Source organism: Aythya ferina (assembly GCF_964211825.1).
Source record: "Aythya ferina genome assembly, chromosome: Z".
Lineage (NCBI taxonomy): Eukaryota > Metazoa > Chordata > Aves > Anseriformes > Anatidae > Aythya > Aythya ferina.
The window spans coordinates 77,262,043-77,281,673 of record NC_140299.1 but is presented as its reverse complement, the minus strand read 5'-3'; the positions used below and the strand labels follow the sequence as shown (position 1 = coordinate 77,281,673).

The 19,631-nt window shown below is 36.4% G+C and overlaps 1 protein-coding gene across 2 annotated transcripts in view; it reads left to right on the top strand.

Moving 5' to 3' along the window:
- The window catches only part of MSH3 (mutS homolog 3), a 111,510-nt gene extending 92,129 nt beyond the window's left edge, over positions 1-19,381 (top strand). For both annotated transcript variants that reach the window (XM_084503957.1, XM_084503956.1), the window contains exons 21-24: positions 12,687-12,873; positions 13,086-13,215; positions 15,816-15,990; positions 18,949-19,381. In XM_084503957.1, coding sequence (XP_084360083.1) covers positions 12,687-12,873; positions 13,086-13,215; positions 15,816-15,990; positions 18,949-19,057 — 601 coding nt within the window. In that variant the 3' untranslated portion in view covers positions 19,058-19,381. The remainder of the gene's footprint in view (positions 1-12,686; positions 12,874-13,085; positions 13,216-15,815; positions 15,991-18,948) is intronic.
- Positions 19,382-19,631: the final 250 nt, after the last annotated feature.

The following is a 19,631-nucleotide window of genomic DNA, read 5'->3' as shown; positions in this document are numbered from 1 at the left end:
TGTATTGTCACTGGCATGATGATCAGCTGCAGAGCACAGACTTGAGATGCAGAGCACTCAAGAGCACACAGGTAATATGATTTTTTCTGTCAAGTCTACTTACTGTGTACAGCAGAGCATGGCTATCCATCTGTAATTGCTCTCCCTTGTAGAAGAAGCAAGTTTATTCAACCTACAAGTATATTATTACAAAAGCAGAACTGTGACTAGGTGTAGCAAATTCTTACAGTTTGATATAGTTAAGTGATCTTTAGGAATAACTAAAGTTTTCTTAACGTCCCCAGTAGTTGCCCTTTTTTGGCATGGTCTATAAGAGATGATAAAGTGGAAAGAAATGCTATTAAAGCTAAGAGGAGGGTTTAGCAATGGAGCATTTCTTTGAAGTAAAATTTTGAAAAAAAAAAAAAAAAAAAAAGAAATCCAGCCCTTTAAATCCATGTTTCTTTAAAGAATCTGCATTAAGCATACAGTAATTCTTTTTTTTTTTTTTTTTTTTTTTTTTTTTTTCCCCCTGTATGTTTTATTCAAAATGTCTGTCTGGTCACTAAAAGATAGAATTGATTCTCAGAAGAGGACAGATCTTCCAATATACATTTGGATGTTACCTCCTTAAAAAATAACAGCTATTTAATTCTGAGAATTTGACACGCTCATTACTGTTTTGTCAAGTATGTGGAGCTGAAAGAAACTAGTAAACGAACCTCAGTATTTTCCCTCTAAACAAGCATAATATTTTTAAGCAGATAAAATGCATGTATTTATGGCATCATTACAGATTTTAGTATAATTAAAAATCGTGATGTAAAGCAAATACTTTATTAGCACCTGCGAACATTTGGGCAATCAATTTTGGATGTTTGTATTTATTTTTAATTTCCTTCATTGGAATGTCACCATCATTAAAATTTGAAAGGTATTTAAAATTGCATGATTTACTTTAACAGACTAAAATGTTGCGAGGCTGGTTGAGAGTACATTTTTAAGGAAATCTTCAGAAAATTGGAAAGCACGGTGTAGAGTGGTATGTGAAGCAAGAAAAAGAAAATGTTTCACTCAGAACAAAAATTGAATGGGAGATGCTTTCCAGGCGCTTTTCACAATGCATTGAGATCTGAGGTAAATCACTGAAGAATAAAAGTGAAATATGGCTTGTCAAGTATTAGTGGAAATGGGTGTTCCAGTGGTCTAACTGCTGATGGCAAAAACTTCCCAGCTTCTTTTTTTATCTGAGCAAGTAATGTTGCACTTATTTAATTCCGGTTTTACTAGCAGATCAGTGGAAGGCAGCAACACAGGACCAGGACAGAGGGGAAAAAATTACAGATGCTTGTTTAAAATAATAAATAAATAGCAAGCTCCATTTTTTCAGAGCTTCACAGCAGAAACTGTGTTATTTGCCCCAGCAATAGGAAAGCAATGGTTGAAAAACAGCGCGGTTCGTTCTGACCAGAATTCAGCTTGTTATATTCTTTCCTACTTACGCATTGTTCGTTTCATGGATGAGCTTTATCTGCAAAGAGACGGCCCAGGAACTCGCCAGCTTGAAAGTGGTTTAGAAACATTCTTGATTAGAAGTTACTTCCTATGCAGTGATTTCACTAAACATGAAAAAATGGGTCCTCCATCCAAATCTACACTGCCTGCTTAACCTTGATTGTTAAGGGGGAGGCATGCTGGTAGCTTTTCAAAACGACTGCTGGTGTGCCGGAAAGACTTGGGGAGCCTTCATGTTTCAAACAAGCCTGTCCCATCTTGATTTTAGCCCTTTGTTATGTGAATGGAATATAAAGTTACTGCTTTTCACTCCTAGGGAGCTAAATTGATTGGGATTTGGTAATAGCTTTTAAACTGATAAAGGTATACCTGGAATTATACATGAGTTCGTGTATATGTGATTTTTTGTTTTTAATCTTTAGCAAAAATAATTATTTCTCGGAAGTTCAGCATTGTTCCCATGTCACAATTTCTGTGCCTTTCTCTGAATTCTTGTGCCAGCCACAGCCTCAGAAATGAGCCAGATCCTTGGGTTGGAGTGGCATAGATTATGGGCGTTCACATACTTATTAAGTAGTTATCCTTCATGGCAATCTCTGTCATATTTTACCAGAATAACCTATAACCTCTCATGTTTATGAACTTTATTGTCTTAACTCATAAGACCAATTACCAAACTCCAAAATCCCTTGGTTCCATTTATTGCTTTATTAAGCTTTATTGATTTTTATTTTTTTTTTTTGAGGCTTACAAAGTAGGATTAGGAAGATTAGTCTACTTGTCAGTCCTAGAAATATCAGTTAGATCACGAAATCTGGCATGAAGATTCAGTTAGTCAGCTTCTTCATATCTCCATCATAAAACCTGAGCTATGAAATTCCGTTCTTGAGGTGGCAGCTGTGGTTGCCAGGGCTGTCTGCAGGCATCCTGTGTAATACAGGAATTGCCTTGAGAGAATGCTAAACAGAAGCTATGGAGGAGCTAATTATTTAACAGAGTTACTTTTCTATAAACTGCATAGTTTTTGGCCAAAACCTTTGTTGATGCCTTATTTATTTATTTATTTATTTATTTATTTATTTATTTATTCACCTGATTTTTTTTTTTTTTTTTAAATTTTAGGAGTTCACATTTTCTTTTGAGAACAACTATGTTCTCTCGATTTGCCCATGCAGTTAGACTCTGAAAGATAAGGGTCAGCAAATGTCAGAACAAAAGGTCTCTTTTCACACCATTGTATTATATGTGGCAATGCTTATTATTTTTGCTGTACACATTAATTTGCGTTTTGTGCAGAGAAGTAAGGAACCGTTCATAATAAGCAATCCCAAGTGACTGGCAAGTTCATACTAGAATTCTGTGTACAGATAGGCTAAACAAGAGTTGTTTTAGTATTTGTATTAGTCTGGAAAGCAACAGTGACGGTCAGACCAACAGAACTTGTTAGCTGTCAAGACCCAAAAGTAATTTTCAGAAATATTACTTCTTTATGGCATGGTAATTTGTTTCATTTTGTTCTTGCTTAATTGTATTTGTGTTTATTGCCAGAATAACAAAACTGACTTAAGCCTTTCATTTATGCTTTACAGGCATATAATTACACTTCTGGGGTAAATTATTTTCAGTTTTCAGGGAAAAAAAAAAAAAGGAGGTTGTATTAAATTATTTGCACCTATTTTCTATCACGTGGAGATACTCTTTTTGAAAAAGAAGAGAATGAGTAAAAGTTGCAGTTAGCATTGTTAAAATGATTTTTTTTTTTTTTTTTCCCAGAAAAGTTATTATGTCTTGGATATATGGAGTGCATTTGAACTGTAGCTACTTCTGACAGTGTTCTGTAACTACAGAATATTATTAAATTATGTTGCATGTACTTAGAGCTAATTTAGTTTCATGTCTATTTATTTCATAGTAACATGCATCTGCATAGTTAGGTCTGTATCTCATATGCATGTAATAATGTATATATTTAATAAAACAGTCTTCAGCTTACATACAAGGTATTTGGTAAAATCTGTAAGTACAAAAAACTGTTTTGTTTGCAGGGGTTTAAATCAAGTTTGAAAATTCATTTAAGACAACAACAGACAGTTATATCTACAGTGAGATATATAAAATAATTCACGCTGCATATTAATGCTTGTAATGGTATACAGGGGGAAAAAAAAACAGGAAAAAGAGAATTTGCATGTGAAGCTGACCAGCTGTTTTACAGGAAGGCTGGGCTGAAACTCCTTCCCCGAAATGGCGGTACTTACCTTTCTAAAACTGACCCATGCTAGGATTTAACCTGGTCACAATTTGAATTGGATTTTCAGGAGTGTCCACAGGTTTAAAGGGGAAAAGTTCACTTCTGCCAAATGCTTCAGCTATTGTCCCTAGGCTGTTGCTATAGTTCCTGCTTTTTAATCCCCCCTTGGCCTCAATCCTTCAGCTACATATGCACATTAACTAAATTACCTTGAGTTCCCTCAGTGGAAGCTGAGAGTAGTAAGTGTAAACCTGTGCATGTTTTAGGGGTGGGTTTTTGGCTTTATCATGTTTTCAGCTTCTTCAGGCTGACACTGATGGCTTGCAAATAAACACTCTAATTTGAATATCTAGTCTTACAACATCTTTCAGCAAAATGATTGTACTTTTAATGTGTTCTTTCTCTTGACCATCAGTAAAATGTATACATTTTTAACATAAAGCCTGACTGACCTGTAGAGAGCAATCTGTTCACGTATGAGGTATAAAATCATTTTCACCCTCCAACACAGAATTTACATTACTGTCCGCAGTTTTTGGAGGAATACAGCTTAGTTTGCTGTAAAGTTATATGCTGGTTGCATACTTCTCAGGATTCTTTATGGCTGTATATGAATATAAAACTTACAGATGCTGCTGGAAAACCTAAGCATAAAACATTGTTGCATATTATGCATATATGCATAAAAGGCTCTGTTCCTAAAAATGTTCTTCTAATTGCTTGTTCTAATTCTGCTTTTGTGTCTGTGTTGCTGCACTTTGTTCTGTCAAACATCTTGATGAAGGTTGTGAAACTTCCAGCCAAAGAGACTCTTAGTTTTAGAGGATTCCAGAAATCGCTGAGAGTTGCACACTTCAGCATAAATGCAGTATCACTAAACCAATCCCTTTTTCGGATATTGACTGAACTTAATATTAGTGGGAGAAGGAGGGAGGAATTTTGCAGGAGTTCAGCTCGCTGTCAGAAGACACACAGCCATACCAAACTTTGTTCTTTCCACATGCTTAGAGAAGGGAAGTGCATTGCTGATCACTCGCCTAAGTTACTCAAAAACCCACAGCCTTAGAGTAACCCGCTCCAAGTTTTTTGTCATGGGAGTAAGGTGAAACGAAATGTTAGCAAGTAAATCCACTCCCCAGCCTAGCTCTGGGGGTTCTCCTCTGCTCATCGGCCCAGCTGCAGGACCGTGGTGTGTTTGTCATGCTGCTGGACGCCCACCTCCTCTGAGACAGCTGCTGCAGGAAGCAATTCATGTGGAGTGGAGAAAGTGCAACATAGGCTCAAGAAAGTTCAATTTCAAAATACAATGGAAAATTTTAGAGTGAACCACCAGCTGGATTATTTTAACAGTCAGTGATGCCTTAGGTGACCTTTTTTTTCCCCTTTTTATTTTTCTTTTTTTAACGAGTGCTAGTGCTTTTGAGGGTATCACAGCTGAATTTCAGAAAAGAACGTATTCAAGTAGTCATCATGAGGTGATCTAGCATAAACCTTTCCCAAGAGCAGATGCACTTCTGTTGCCTTAAAAAGCATCAGAAATGAGCGAATATTGGTAACTGCTGGTCATTCAGTGACTGTATTGATTAGACTAGTGTTGGCTCTTTTGAAATCAGTCCTACCTGGTTCTGCCAGTTGAGGTGAAGCTTTTAAAATATTGAATGTTCACTTCAATCTCTGGTTGGTTTTGTTTCCTGTGGCTTTCAGCAAAAAAAAAAAAAAAAAAATCAATGCCATTCACATCTTGAAAGCTGATCTGTTAGGTTCATTTCTTTCAGTATACTGGAAAGCCGGTGTGTGCAGCAGGTCTCTGTTGGCTAGTTATAAAAGGCAATAAGGATTTAAGTGATGATTTGTTCTGGCTACTTCAGCTACCTAGTGATATGGAAAAACATGTTAAAAACAAGATTATGAAACTGAGTATTAAAATCACTTTGGACTTGCCTTTTTTTTTTTTTTTTTTTTTTTTTTTTAAGCATAATGCAAAGTATGCATTGATAGTGGTCTTAGGTTTTACTAGTTTCATTAATTTGTCAGTGACTTAGAACATCATATGTCTATAATAAATTGCAAAATTAGAATGTATTTTACACTAAATGTGTAATGCATTGTCAGGCTTTTCAACTACTGCTCTTTTAAATTAGGTAACATACCGTGGGTATTTCTTCATTTATAATTTGCAAATAAGCTGCTGTAGAAACAGTTGAGCATGTGCATGCATGTTGGCTGTAAATCGGTTCATATTATGAACATTTTCTAATTTTTGTCACTGTCGTCCATGTAACTTTGCACAGATTTACTTCTCGGAAGTTGCCCATAAATGCAAAAATAACTGTCCTGATAACAATGCGTCCTGTCATACTTTGGATAAGAGTTTTTTTGTTGTTGTTGTTGTTTGTTTTTTAATTTTGTAATTGCAGTTTCAGTAAGATTTTTTTTTTCTTATTGTTAGTTTTTGGTTTGGATCTGCAACAGCTTGATGGAAGTGAAGTAAATGATTTACCAGTACTCTGTGGGGGAGTGTGAAGCATTAGTTTCTTGCCAGTGAACTGTTGTAAATTTGCAGATGCTATCTTCTGAAGAATTACTAGATAAATTTTCATTGTAAATGGAAAGTAGCCAGAAGTTAAGCTATGTGACTTGGGTTACTTTTAGAATAACCACTGTGAAATTCTCATTAGCAGTTTGAGTGTTTCTAAAATATGCAGAATTTCAAATTGCTTTTGTGGGCAAAACATAATGATTGTTCTGGTTAAAGGTGCTGAGTGCTTGGAAATGTGGTAGGATTGGATCTGTGTGCAATAGCTAGCTTGCCAGTCCCAGTTCAGGATTTCTGTTCTCATCTTCTCGGGAAACCCTTTTGCAAACTACAAATAATTTTTAACCTGAGGTAAGTGCTGTTTGCAACAAGGAGGGCAGGACTGTGTTTTAATTGCGTTTATAGTATCTGCTTGGCGATTATGAGGGGTGGGAATGACCCCTCAGGTTAATATGTTAACATTAAATCTTGTCTAATACTCTTACTTTGTCTGTTAAGACTGCAGTTGACTAAATTTGCAGCTGGATGCCTAATAGAAACTTAAAAACCTAGCTCAATGGAAGACTTAACCTAAGCGTTGAAATGAAATTGTGATTGCGTTCTGCCATTCACATTTGATATTCATCAATATCAAATTTTCTGGTCTCAGAAACATCTTCTTCACTTAATACCCGCACTTTTCCAACCTGTTTTCTGCAAAGAAATGATTTTAATTTAAATAACACCTGTTCAAATACAGTGAGCTTTGAAATGACATTTTGAAGGTGTTATGTGAGAGGGAGTGAGTGGAATTGTAAGGTCACATTCTGCATGTATTTTATTTGTGTTTTTCTCAGCATTCTCTCTGAACCACAGAAGAAACTCTTTGTTGTTGCTGGGAGCATTATTGTACAACTGCTGCTTGAGATAAGCTCAGAGAAAAGAGTAATTCTGTTTTAGTGTTAGTTGTTATTGATGAATAAATAATTTGACTATGGGTACCTTCTGAGAAGTCTGGCTTCAAATTCTGATCCCTGGGAAATCAAACCATACCTGGAAATCTGGATGCCTTTTCTTGATAACTGCAGCCTTTGCAAAGAGGCTCTACACTAATTAGATTTATTCTGCTGTAACAGGCAATGTTACAGGCAGGTTTCATTGTTTTGGTATTTTAGTCAGACGGACTTTTAGTCAAGTAGATCTTTTTAAAATCAAGGTTGAAAAATCTTAGATTTCATTTAATTTTTTTCAACATTAAGTGTTTTATATACTACAAATGAATGAATGGCATCGGGATGCCATTCGTGTATGAAAATAAGGCTTTAGGAAATGCCTTTTTGTTTGTTTTGGAGTTCATTTGGTGTTTTTTTTTACTACTGGTAGGCCTCAGACCACTGCTTAGTCATTTTCACAGGTAGTGTGAAGGATTCACACTAACATAAAAGAACAGAATACCTGGGGTCCACACGGTATTCTTTGTTTTATAACCAAGTCAGCAGCAAGTAGGATAACTTTTTCTAAAAGATAACGTGGAAACAGACTCAAGTAGAAACTTCTGGACTTCAGATGAATTTTTCTGCTTGAGAAGATCATTATTTTTTCATTTTTTTCTCTGCTGTCTGTCACACTGGGGCAATTTCTGGTTTAACATACAAGTTGTGACTTTCACCCCAGGGCTGCTAGCACAGGGCAGCAGCACTTCTCAGGAGGGGGGAAACGACGACAACACTCCCTGCTCCCTTCCAAAATAATGTCATTTCAGACTACTGTGAGCCGTCCCCAGTCTGCAAGTCTGTCCCCTGCTCCAGGACACTCCTTTTTTTGGGGGAGCAGTAGTATCAGGGTGCTGAGTGATGGAGCTCTAAGAAGAGGTCAGTGGCCTTAATTTCATTTCCTCCCTCCTTACAAAATTTTCATGGATGACTGTCAGAGGACTTTGGCCCGCCCAGCTGACCAAGAGCTTGAAAGCACCAGATTTTGAGGTAACTTCATACAGTGTCCCAGTATGAGTTCATGCCTGTTGAGAGCAATTTTAAATGGATACTGACTTCATAAACATTCCTGGGATACAAGAAAAATGTTAATGCTATTTTTATGCTAGGGGTTTCTGAGCGGTATCATACCCTGTATCATTAGAAAATTATCAGCATTTACGGAGCCTTGCAGGACAAAATATCATAGGATACCTTCCCAGAATGGTGAGCGTTTGCTCTGGAAAAGGTCAATGTTGTGTGCATGCACTGACTCAGGAAAGCAGGTTAAAAAAGCAATGCTGCTGAATGCTGCTACTGTAGGGAAAAAAAAAATCAAAAAAATCATCTTCTCAAAGGGGCCACATACAGGTTATGCATGTAGTGCTAACTGCTTTGCATAAAGCTAGGTAGTGCCTGCCTATTGTCTAATTAATCCTCCAAAAATTAATTTATGAAAACACTTCATTTGCTGTTGTTTTATATGGAGATTATGGACAAGAATCCTTACCACTTGAAATCTAGCACTGAAAAGGGATAATGCCTCCCAGTATTTTTTCTTTACATAATAAATGTGTTGAATATTAAAAGATGAAAAGCTTTTAATTTTATGAAATTTGGTTGGCTGTCAAAGAGACGTTGTAACAAGTGGTTTCCAGCCAAATTGCATTTGCTGAGGAGTGATGGATCTCTTGCCAGCACTAAAGAGGCACTCTTCACATTGGATGCCTGCATGCTCCTCATGGGCAGAACGCGGTAATTTTCCTGAACGTAGGCTTTAGAAATTCCATAGCAGAAATGGAAGTTTTCATATTAACCGTGTCACTGCTTCCAATAGCTGGTGTTTAACAGACAGAGCTAGTGAAGTTGAGTGTTGTTGCTCTTGCTCTAATGGTTTTCTTCTGTGTCTGTCCTGTTCTGTTGCAACCCTTTTTCCTGATTTTCTTTATTAATATTTTTTAATTAAGAAAGAGAGGGGAGAAAAGAGAATTTGGGTAGTGAATAACATGACTGCATCATTCTACTAGGGATCACTCATTAGTCTTGGTTTATTTCTCTGTATTGTTTTCTACTGTAGTTAAAAATATAATATTAAAATCTAATGAAATGGTTACTTTTGCTTACAAATAGAATTTAGACAAGTGTCTGATCCCAGTGTAGGCACATTGTTAGAGGAATAAATAAATAGTTGCTTTAATAAATTTAATAAAAAAATAGTTGCTTAAATAGTTGCTTAATTGCTGGCAACTTTAAGATCTGTAAGAGCATCTGTAATATTTCTTTTAACATTTCTAATCCAACAATCTCATCGGAATAACATCCTACGTGTTACCTATCGAGTAGCTGATAACAGTGGTAAATCATCTGGATTCCATTGAACATTACAGAAAAATGCATAATGTTTTGATATATAAAAACACTTAGGAGACAAAATACATTAATATATAAAATAAAAGCAATCGAATCTTTTAGAAGTTTAGTGGAATTTATTATTGCTGATTTAAACTCAGAGAATTGTTAAAGTAATAGTTGTTTTGACCCAAATAATTCATTGTATCATGGCTTTTTTTCATATATTTAAGGAGTAATGCCTTGCTGCGTTTTAACTCTTTGCTTTATGCATACACTATTGAAATAGTTATTCTCACTTCTTTCTGGGATAATATTGCTTATCACGTTGCTTCTCCTAGTATAAGGGGCAGAGGTAGAAAGAACAATTTTATCTGTTCTCAAGGATGACATTTAAGAGTGTGTATGTCATTTCAAAATACACTTTTTTTTTGATCTGTAGATAAGGCTGAGTTGGATTTGAATGTTTTGAGATACTGAAAAGAAAGGCTTCTTTTGCAGCTGTTGTTAACAAGAGAAAGATAATGCTCATTTCTGTTTGTATCTTGAGCATTTAGTGAGGAAGTTCTGAAAACTATTTTCACAAATGCAAATTAGATTCAAAATGACTAAATGATTTGGAGGGCTCTATGGAAATAATGCAATACAAGAAAAAAATAGAACTGAGAGCTCTCAGTGTAATCGTCACGGGTGCAGAACAGTCTGCCTGGCTATATAGGTGCTGTCTCCGTAATGAAAAACCAAGTAAAAATGATCAAATAATAATGCCAATAACCCTAGGGTTGGAAAGTAAGGTTAAAAGTTGCCCATTACAAAGCCAGAGGTTTTTGAGACATAAAAAATATTTATTTTTCTGGTGAATTTAGTTGTAGCTAATAGTGTTAAAAACTGATCTAATCGCTTGTTCTCCATAGATCTATCCAATCTTGCAATAAATGGGGATTGTTCAATTTTGCAATAGTATGTGCTTGCTGAACCAAGCTAGGAAATGTGCAAGCCAGGTTATGGGGCACTATGAGAAATTCAGCAGTGTGTTCATAGCTCTTAACATTGTCGTACATGTTTAAGGCATTTAAAGGGATTGCAGTAGCAAGTGGTTTAAAAAAATCTTAATTTCACAGTGTCTCAGTATCCTGAATTATATGCCTAATTCAGTGAAATGAATATAAAGTTTAATTAGCTTATGTGCAAAATCACCTTTCTTCCAGAGTATGTGGGAGTGTATCCAGTGTGTATGTATGCAAACACATATTCAGTGAAATATTGCACATAACCATTCAGTGTGCTCGTTGCATCATAATGCCTATCCCCAACCAAAATTAGTTCATTTATAATTGCAGATTTGCATATTGTTAAGTTATGTATACCCCCATACAAAATTTTAAAGGCAGGACCTGGAGAATATATAGAAAACATAACCATACTGTGTTCAACCAGGTAGTTTGGGTATTGGTAGTCAATTACTCTTGGCAATTATAAGATCCTCATAAAATAATGAGAATCTTGCTAGTGCTTCTGTAGGCAACAAAAGCAATTACATTAGAGAAAGATACAGCAAAAGACTGAGAGAAAAAAGCTGCACTGGGATTCTCTTTCAAGGTTTTGATTGGCTTTAAATACTGTTGTGGCCAGCTATTATATTTGAAAATGTAATATGCTAAGCCCATGAGTCAGTTTTCCTTAAATCAGTGTGGCTTGTATGTAACTATATTATTGGATGATGAGAGTGAACAAATCCATTTTTACGGCCCTACTCAGTGGCTTGCTAATGATAACCTATCTCCAAAGTGACATTGTAATGTGATTAACATAATTGAAAAGCATATATGGAGGAAGGAAATGTTATTTCTTCCAGGTGGAAAGCCTAGTTACTGAGTAGGTGCGGAAACCTGCACAAGAAAAGAAAAATGGGGCGAATTGCTAACAGTTTTTTGGGATGAAAATTGTGATTTCACATATTGAATAGAAAGGCTGAAGGTTGCATGAATCTGAAACAGCGTTAAAAGACCTGTAGGAATCAGGAAGGAAGGTGTGTGTGTGCATGGTGGGTGGAGGAGAATCCCCACCTGCAGAGACCGGTAAGTTGAAGGACGGTTACGGAAAAGGATGAGGAGAAAAATCTCCTCTTAGAATTATTATTAGTGTATTAGTAAGACTGTGCACCTTTATAATTGGAAGAAATTATTGTTATTTTTTTTTTACTGCCTGCTGTATCTATGTGTATGGACAAATACCTGGTCACATGACTTTCCCCTGTATCTCTAGTGCTGGTACTTGATACCTTCAGGTGTTACTAGCATTTAAAACTATACACATTAGATGGACAAACTGAAAAAAAAAATTAATAAAAATTATATTCCTGTTCACTGCTACCTTTACTGTAGTCCTTCCAGTGCGCTGGCTGGTCTGAAATCTCAGGATCCTTTTTAAAGGGGAGGGCAAGCTGCCTTGTACAATTTCTCAAGATGGAAGATATGCATGCTAATTGCATGCACCTCTGCCTTCTCTTTCCCCCCCTGATTCCTGTAGCTGGCATTAGATGCTGCATTTACTGTCTGCGGATTTACCTTGGGACGAGATTAGGGATGGGCAGAAAAGTTCCCTGCTGTCCTTACAGCCTAACCGTCCGGGATGCCTTCAGGGTTAGTGTTGCCTTGGGAAATGTGTGCAAGCCATTACTTAGTGGTACACGAGTTGCTCCCTCTGGACTTTTCAGTCCTTTAGAGTACCCTCACATCTACACCATGGGCTGTTGCCATTGTTTGTTTGTTTGTTTTTTTCCTACACAGTAGCTTATTCTGGAAGGTGGTCATTTTGCCTGGCTTTTGTGCTCTGTTTGGAGCAGCAAGAGGAGATTTCACAGAATCACAGAATCACAGAATTTTCTAGGTTGGAAGAGACCTCAAGGTCATCGAGTCCAACCTCCAACCTAACGCTAACAGCCCTCCACTAAACCATATCCCTAAGCTGTACATCTAAGCGTCTTTTGAAGACTTCCAGGGATGGTGATTTAAAACAAACTGGTTTCATGATCATGATCTTTTTTTCTTTGTATATGATTCATATTTGAACTTAATAAATTGATCTGCTTCGTATCCCAATGCAGAATGGGTGCAGCAGATAACATTTACAAAGGCCGAAGTACCTTTATGGAAGAGCTGACAGATACTGCTGAGATAATACGAAAAGCAACTTCAAGATCGCTAGTAATTTTGGATGAACTGGGAAGAGGAACTAGCACACATGATGGAATTGCTATTGCTTATGCTACACTGGAACATTTTATTACAGATGTAAGTGATCAGTCTGACACATGCTTGTGAATACTTTTTTACTTTACTTTTTTCATTTTAGGTTTACTTTGGCATGGTATATGTTCCATTCTTGCAGAAATGTGACATGTCTAAACTCAGAGCAAAGGTTTATTTATAAAGGATACCAGTGCTTTGTTGGTGTGTTCAGGGAAAAAAAATTAAAACCGTATGCATCTATCTCATTGTTGCAGGTGGAGTCACTGACACTGTTTGTCACTCACTATCCCTCAGTTTGTGAGCTAGAAAAGATGTATCCGGAAAAAGTTGGTAATTACCACATGGCTTTCTTGGTGAATGAAGAAGAAAGTGGTGAACAAAAAGGTACGGTATAAAGCCATCTGAGATTCTGGCAGTTTGGGTAGAGGCAGAAGTTGTAATAATGGTTACATACATCTAAATACACTAAAGTATCAGCCTATACACAGAATTTTGATGATTTGTAAACTGCACAACCATTTCTCTTTCAAAATTAATACTAGGATGACTGAGCCAGCTCAGATCAAAGATTCACCCAGCTTGTCACAGTAGCTAAATAACAAAAGGACTAGGCAGGAGGAATTAGGGATCAAACATATGGCAACTCTTTCTCAAAAAGATCCCACTGTCTGCAAACACTTGCTGTGTAGGGGACTTCAAGAATTAGATGTGGTTTCTGTTTTTAATTTTTGATCAATTTCTTTTCACTGAGGTTGTCCATTCCCCAGTTTATTTACATATACTTTTGAAATCTTCATTCTGTGTCAGAGAGCTCCAAAATTTAACACTGTATTAAAATGCATTTACTGGTGTGAGGAACTACTACCTCCTTTTGTTTGTTTTGAGGGTGTTTTGAAACAACACGTAGCTTCATTTGATGGTCCCTGTTCTTGATTTGAGTCAGAGAGATGATATGTTTATCCTTTCTGTGCCATGCCTAATTTTGCGGATTTTTTATCATAATCCCTTTCCTTTATGTTCTTAACCAGGCAGAAGAATTAAAGTGCTTATTCTTTTCACTGTTGCTCTGAATTAGTTAGAATTTTCAGTGGTTTGTCACCTTAGTGCTTAGCCCTTTTCTCTGGATAAGTTGAACAGTTCTGTCTAACTGCAGTGATGACCACCCTTCATGGTGCAAACCGACTCTTCTCATCTCTTTCCTGTCTGCTCACCAGTTATTTACAATTGCAAAGGCCTTCCTTGAAGATTATGGCTGCTTGGTTTTCAGAAGAGCATTTGATGCAGCGCTCTTCTTGAAAGCACTTTGAAAATCCACATAGGATTTATCCACTGTCACTCTTTACTCACATGCCTTCCAAACGTAAAATGGTGGTGTGGAATTTCCCTCTATACAAACTGCTTTAGCTTTTTTTCTGATAGATCAGCTTTATTCAGGCACTTGACAATTCTGTTCTTATTTTGGTTTTCCCCCTTTGCAAAGTAACGGCATGCTCCCCAGATCACTATTAGAATTATTTTTCTTAATTGGCATGGTATTTGCCATTAATCTTTCCCTATAATTCATTCTTAGTATTGTACTACGTGCTTACATTGTAAACTGATCAGACAGGGGGTCTCCAGTATTTGTCACTAAATACTGTGTATAAATAAAAATATTTTTCAGAAAGTTAGTTTTAAAAATAGAAGTGCCTTCCCAAAACCTATACTCTCACAGACACTCTTCAACATCAGATGGCGTCTTGTCTGATACAGACAAGAGGGATACTTTGGCTTTTGTACTCTGGTTAATTTTAGAAGCAGGGATCCCTGAAATAAACATTAATGTTGAGCACAGGTTGTTTAATACAAAGTTGTCTTTAGGTGAGCACTCTATAGCAAAACCAATGTTCCCCATTAACTGCATCATTTTTAGGAGCATCAGTACGTCCTTTCACATCTAGCTGATTAATTGAACTGCTCATCTCTGATACTCTCAAGCAGTTGAGATGAGAATGTTCCTTATGTGTTGTGTCCTTGAAACCCTATACTTTTTTAGTTTGCTGCTTTAGCCTTTTTGCTTTCAATGTTAGTTGGCCTGAACCTTCAGGCCGCATGCAGTCTTCATTATTTTGCTCACGAAAGTACAATAGGTTTACTGTCACAGCCTGGGAGCAACCGCACATCCACATTTCTTTCTTCAGCTGAATCTTTAGCTCCCATGTTTCTTGTCTTAGTGTTTGAATTGTTTTATTTAAATGTTTGTGGCATATTTTTTGCAATCTTTGGCTTGGATCACTCAGATCAAATCAGCTTGAGACATCAGTATTTATGGAAATTGCCATTGTTTCCAAAAACCTGTGTTTCCAAGATGAAAGAATGAATGGAGGTGAATAACACCATAGTTTTTGTGCTGTTAACACAAGGCCTGAATTGTGCAGGGATGTAAAAAGAATGTCTAAAGAGGAAGAGGAAAGAGTCAGATTTTTTATCATTGCTTTTACATTTCTATCTTATTGTCATGACAGAAAGAATCCACCATCCTAACTATTTGGGTTGCTCTAAGCATTTTTCTGTAGCTCCTAACCTACTGGCAGGCAGCAATATTTTGTTGTTGTGCTGTATTACAGACTTCTTGACTGCGGGATTACTGACACATCCTTTATTCTGTCTGGTAGACAAGACATGCAATGTACCAGTTATAGCATAATTAATCAATTTGACATATAAAGACTCTTACCTTCTACACACACACACACACACACACACGTGTACACACTTCTGTGTAATAAGACATAGATAAAACTACAGTGAAACACTTTTTTCAGACTATGTGCAAGGAAAACATGAACTCAAGGAAACATTTTTATCTCGCATTTCTTCAGTGGAATTAATCTCACTGGAGGTATGAATGACAGTGAAACCAGAGTCTCTGCTCTTTCTGGGTTTGGATTACTACATTTTATCAATATAAAAGAGTGATTTTTTATTTTTGTTCTATTTTTTAGGATCTGAAGAGGAAGAGAATCCTGAATTTATCACTTTTCTTTATCAAATAACTAAAGGAGTCACTGCAAGGAGTTATGGGCTAAATGTTGCCAAACTGGCAGATATTCCTGAAGAAATCTTGAAGAAGGCAGCTCACAAATCAAAGGAGTTGGAGAGATTAGTGAATATGAAAAGGTCAGAAAAATTGTGACTTTTTTTCTAATGAAACTTCCAGATGTGAGTGGAGGAGTGTTTTGCACTGAATGTGCATTAAAAAGAGCAGTAAGAGCTACTTTAGATACACTTCTGCCCTTCAGAGAAGAGAAAGTGAGATGAAAGTTTGAAAAATTATTAAGAAATTGTGCTATCCATTTCAATCAAAGCTTTAGATTTTGTGGTTAGCTATTATGTCAGAGGTTAATTGCTACCCTCTTAGTGGTGATTGGAAAAAACTAAATGCACATTGAACTAACGCTAGGAATACACATCATACTATCAAGTACATTCTTTAACATACTTATTTTCACTTTTTTCAGGAGGAAATTCTGAAAGTTGTATTTGAAATATACGGGGTGATCTTCTAATAATTATTTCTCTTCTAACAATGACAGAGAAAATATAAATATATTTGATTTAGAAAATGTATTCATTTCAGAACTTGACAATCTATTTGCATGGTATAATGTAGAAGGAAATGTTGCTATTTTTGCTTCTGGTTTAACTTAACAATATTTTTTTTCATATAAACACAGAAAATTTTAATGACAGTCTTATGATTTTATTATTTTCCTGATAACCAATTTTCATTTGGGGGTGTATGTATCTTGCATGCTAGACTAGGTATGAAAATTTATGTGCATCAAATAGCATCACCGTTACAAATCCAGTAATGCTATGTATACAGTTCAGGTGTAACAATGTGCTACTATTCATATGCATTCCACCAAATTTTCAGTTGTTACTATTTTTCAATGCCAGTCATATCAGCAAAATTCAAGAGACCCTTTAGGAATAAAATAAATCAGTATCTTTGTTGCCTGGTGGTAATAACTAGTCCTGGTAGGAGAATCTTTAAAAAAAAAAATAAAAAAATTAAGGATTAATTATTTTCAGATGCAATCAGTTCTTTTGATGCTTATCAGAATGTAGTACCTAACAGTGTTTTTTATCCTCTTTTAAGAAAGCAAAATAAAATAACCATATTGAAGATACGTGATGGTTTGAGGGGAAAAATAACGTGGTAGAATATGTTCATTTGAAATAGTAGTCCATAATTTTCAAAAGCAAAATGACAAATTACTAACAATGTCTTAACTAGATCTAGAAAAAAAATGTTGTTCAGAAAGGTAAGAATATGAGCTGAAAGGCCAGATTTATTGTGTGATATAATTAAGATGGGAAATAATATATCAGTTTTATCTCCATTCTGTCAAAATCATAGGACACACATAGAGTTCAAACATTTCTCCATTCCCGAAAAGAGAGTTAATTGCGTAAAAAACCTATGAGCAGTAAAAATAGTATGTGATGATGTAATTAGAAGACTAATTTACAGTGCACATAGAGGGGAAGAGCTAGGGCTCACGGGGTGATCAAAATGATGGGACCTAATTGTGTGACATTTTTCAGCTTTTGAATAAGTAAGCTACCATCTGTATTTTAGCTTTTGGTATGCAATTTGCTGGTATTCTTAAAATGAAAAAGAATAAATCCCTCGTCTACATCTGCGATGAGTCCCTCACCCTGGCTCGCCACTGAGGCTGGAGTCCCCCGCGGCCTCCTGCCACTGGAGCCATCCGAGTGTCCCCTGAGGCCTGTCACAGGATGGATGCTCATCGCCCATCCCAACCTCGTGCCACAAAATGGCATGTTTTTGTGGCACCGCCACAAAACAGGACAGGGATATGGTCCAGATAGAAAGGTGTTCTTGCTTCAGTTCGTGCCCTGTGAGTTCATGAGAGGAAGGTGTCTGTACCTGAAAAAGGTACAGAGTGAGGAGAGGAGGAGGCCGTGGCTCCTGTCAGCAGTGGGCACCTGGGCAGGGCTTGTGGCAGCCGTGAGGCACAGCCCAGCCCACCTCGAGTGTGCCACTTCTGCCTCCCCTTCAGATGGGCGGCAGTGCTGTGCCACCCCCGCAGCAGCTGCTGACTTGCGGGGTTTGACCCCGTTACACGTCGCTCCCCCATCGTAAATTCTTGCGTGACCTTTGTAGGGGACCTCACACACCTCTGTGGACCCAGAGCTCAAGTCAGTGAAAAACAACAGATGATCAAATGTGTCTGATGACTTAACAGTGCATAAATCACTGTATTACATAATTCTTAATTTTTGCAGTTCTTTTGTATAGATAATTATATTTTCTTTTTTGCCTGTTCCTCTTTAGTTTCTTTTATTGCCATAATGTGATCTAAATATCTAAGTTCTTCTATACTCCCCAAGAGACATAAACAAGGTTTAAAATGAATCTGAGCTTTGCTCTGGCGTATCAGCGGTAGGACATAAAAATTACTATGAGAATCAAACTCAGGCCTGTTCATAGCAGTATACTTGTGCTGTCACAATACCCACAGGCCAGCTGCCTTGTCTTATGTTTTTAAATCACTTTCATATTATTTAAGAAAATCCACTGTGTAATTCCATCCAGTCTTGACATCTTTGTCATCAGGAATGTGCGTTAACCCATTTTAAATGTCTTGTTTACTTGTCACAACTCTTACGAGTCCTTCTTAAATAGAAAAATATTAGAAAGAAAATAGGAAGGATGAGTGTACTCAGTGATTTGAAAATGCATTTTCTCTTCTTGATTTCCTAAGTGCAAATTTCTAGGAACTGAACATCTGTATCTCTGCAAGCTACAATACTGTTTATTTTCTTTAATGGTTTACTTTTGCTTAGTGTTTTATTTCATCTTGTTGATGCTTCTGATACTGTAAGTTAATTGTAAAATTACATTGTTGACTGTACTACAGATGGAATATATACAAGAAATGTTCATTAATTGCTTATAGATCAGTTAATGTCTTGAGCTGTGCAAACTGCTATCTTTGACGGTGAATAAAAGTTTGTAGATGATTGTAGGTTTTTTGAAGTTTAACATGCTTAACTTAAAAGTGTGTCCATATTTTGACTAATTTCTTTCCCCCCCTTCCCCAGAAAAACGCTGAAGTCTTTTGCTGAAGTATGGAAAATAAATGATTCTCAGGAAATACAGAAATGGAAAAGTACATGTGAACCTGAAGATGAAAGAATGGACATTTTTTAATCTTCGAATCGTGCTTAACTATGGAAAATATTCTGGATATAAAACACAAGTCCAGAGAGTAATAGATTCTATCAGGGGATAATTCTAGGTGCATTAAGTTAACTTTTTCAGAGATACGTGATGCCACATTGTTTTACAGTGCCCCACATCCACTTCCTGCTTGTAATTTTCTCTCTCCATATTCCTTGAAATGTTTTCCAACCCTTTTCTTAACTGCAAAATGTCTGCTGGTATTGAATTAAGTTTATATGTTTAGAAAACACAAAAAATTATGTTGGTAAATTATTAGAATGCATCTTTTATAAATAAAATAATGTCTTTTAACTTTATTGTACTTCAATTTCTATATAAATAATTCTCTTCATTGGGAAAATGTAACTGAATTGTGACTATGCTATGCTGTTGTGCAGTTCGTAAGAATGAATGCCATAAGGCAAATTCTTTTTGTTCTAGTATTAATGCATTTAAAATTCACTGTTTATGTAAAACAACCCCTACAACTGATGTAAAGAATGAATTTAAGAGAGAGCGTGTTATAGAGCTGGGTAGGAGACACTCACTTCCACAGATGAGA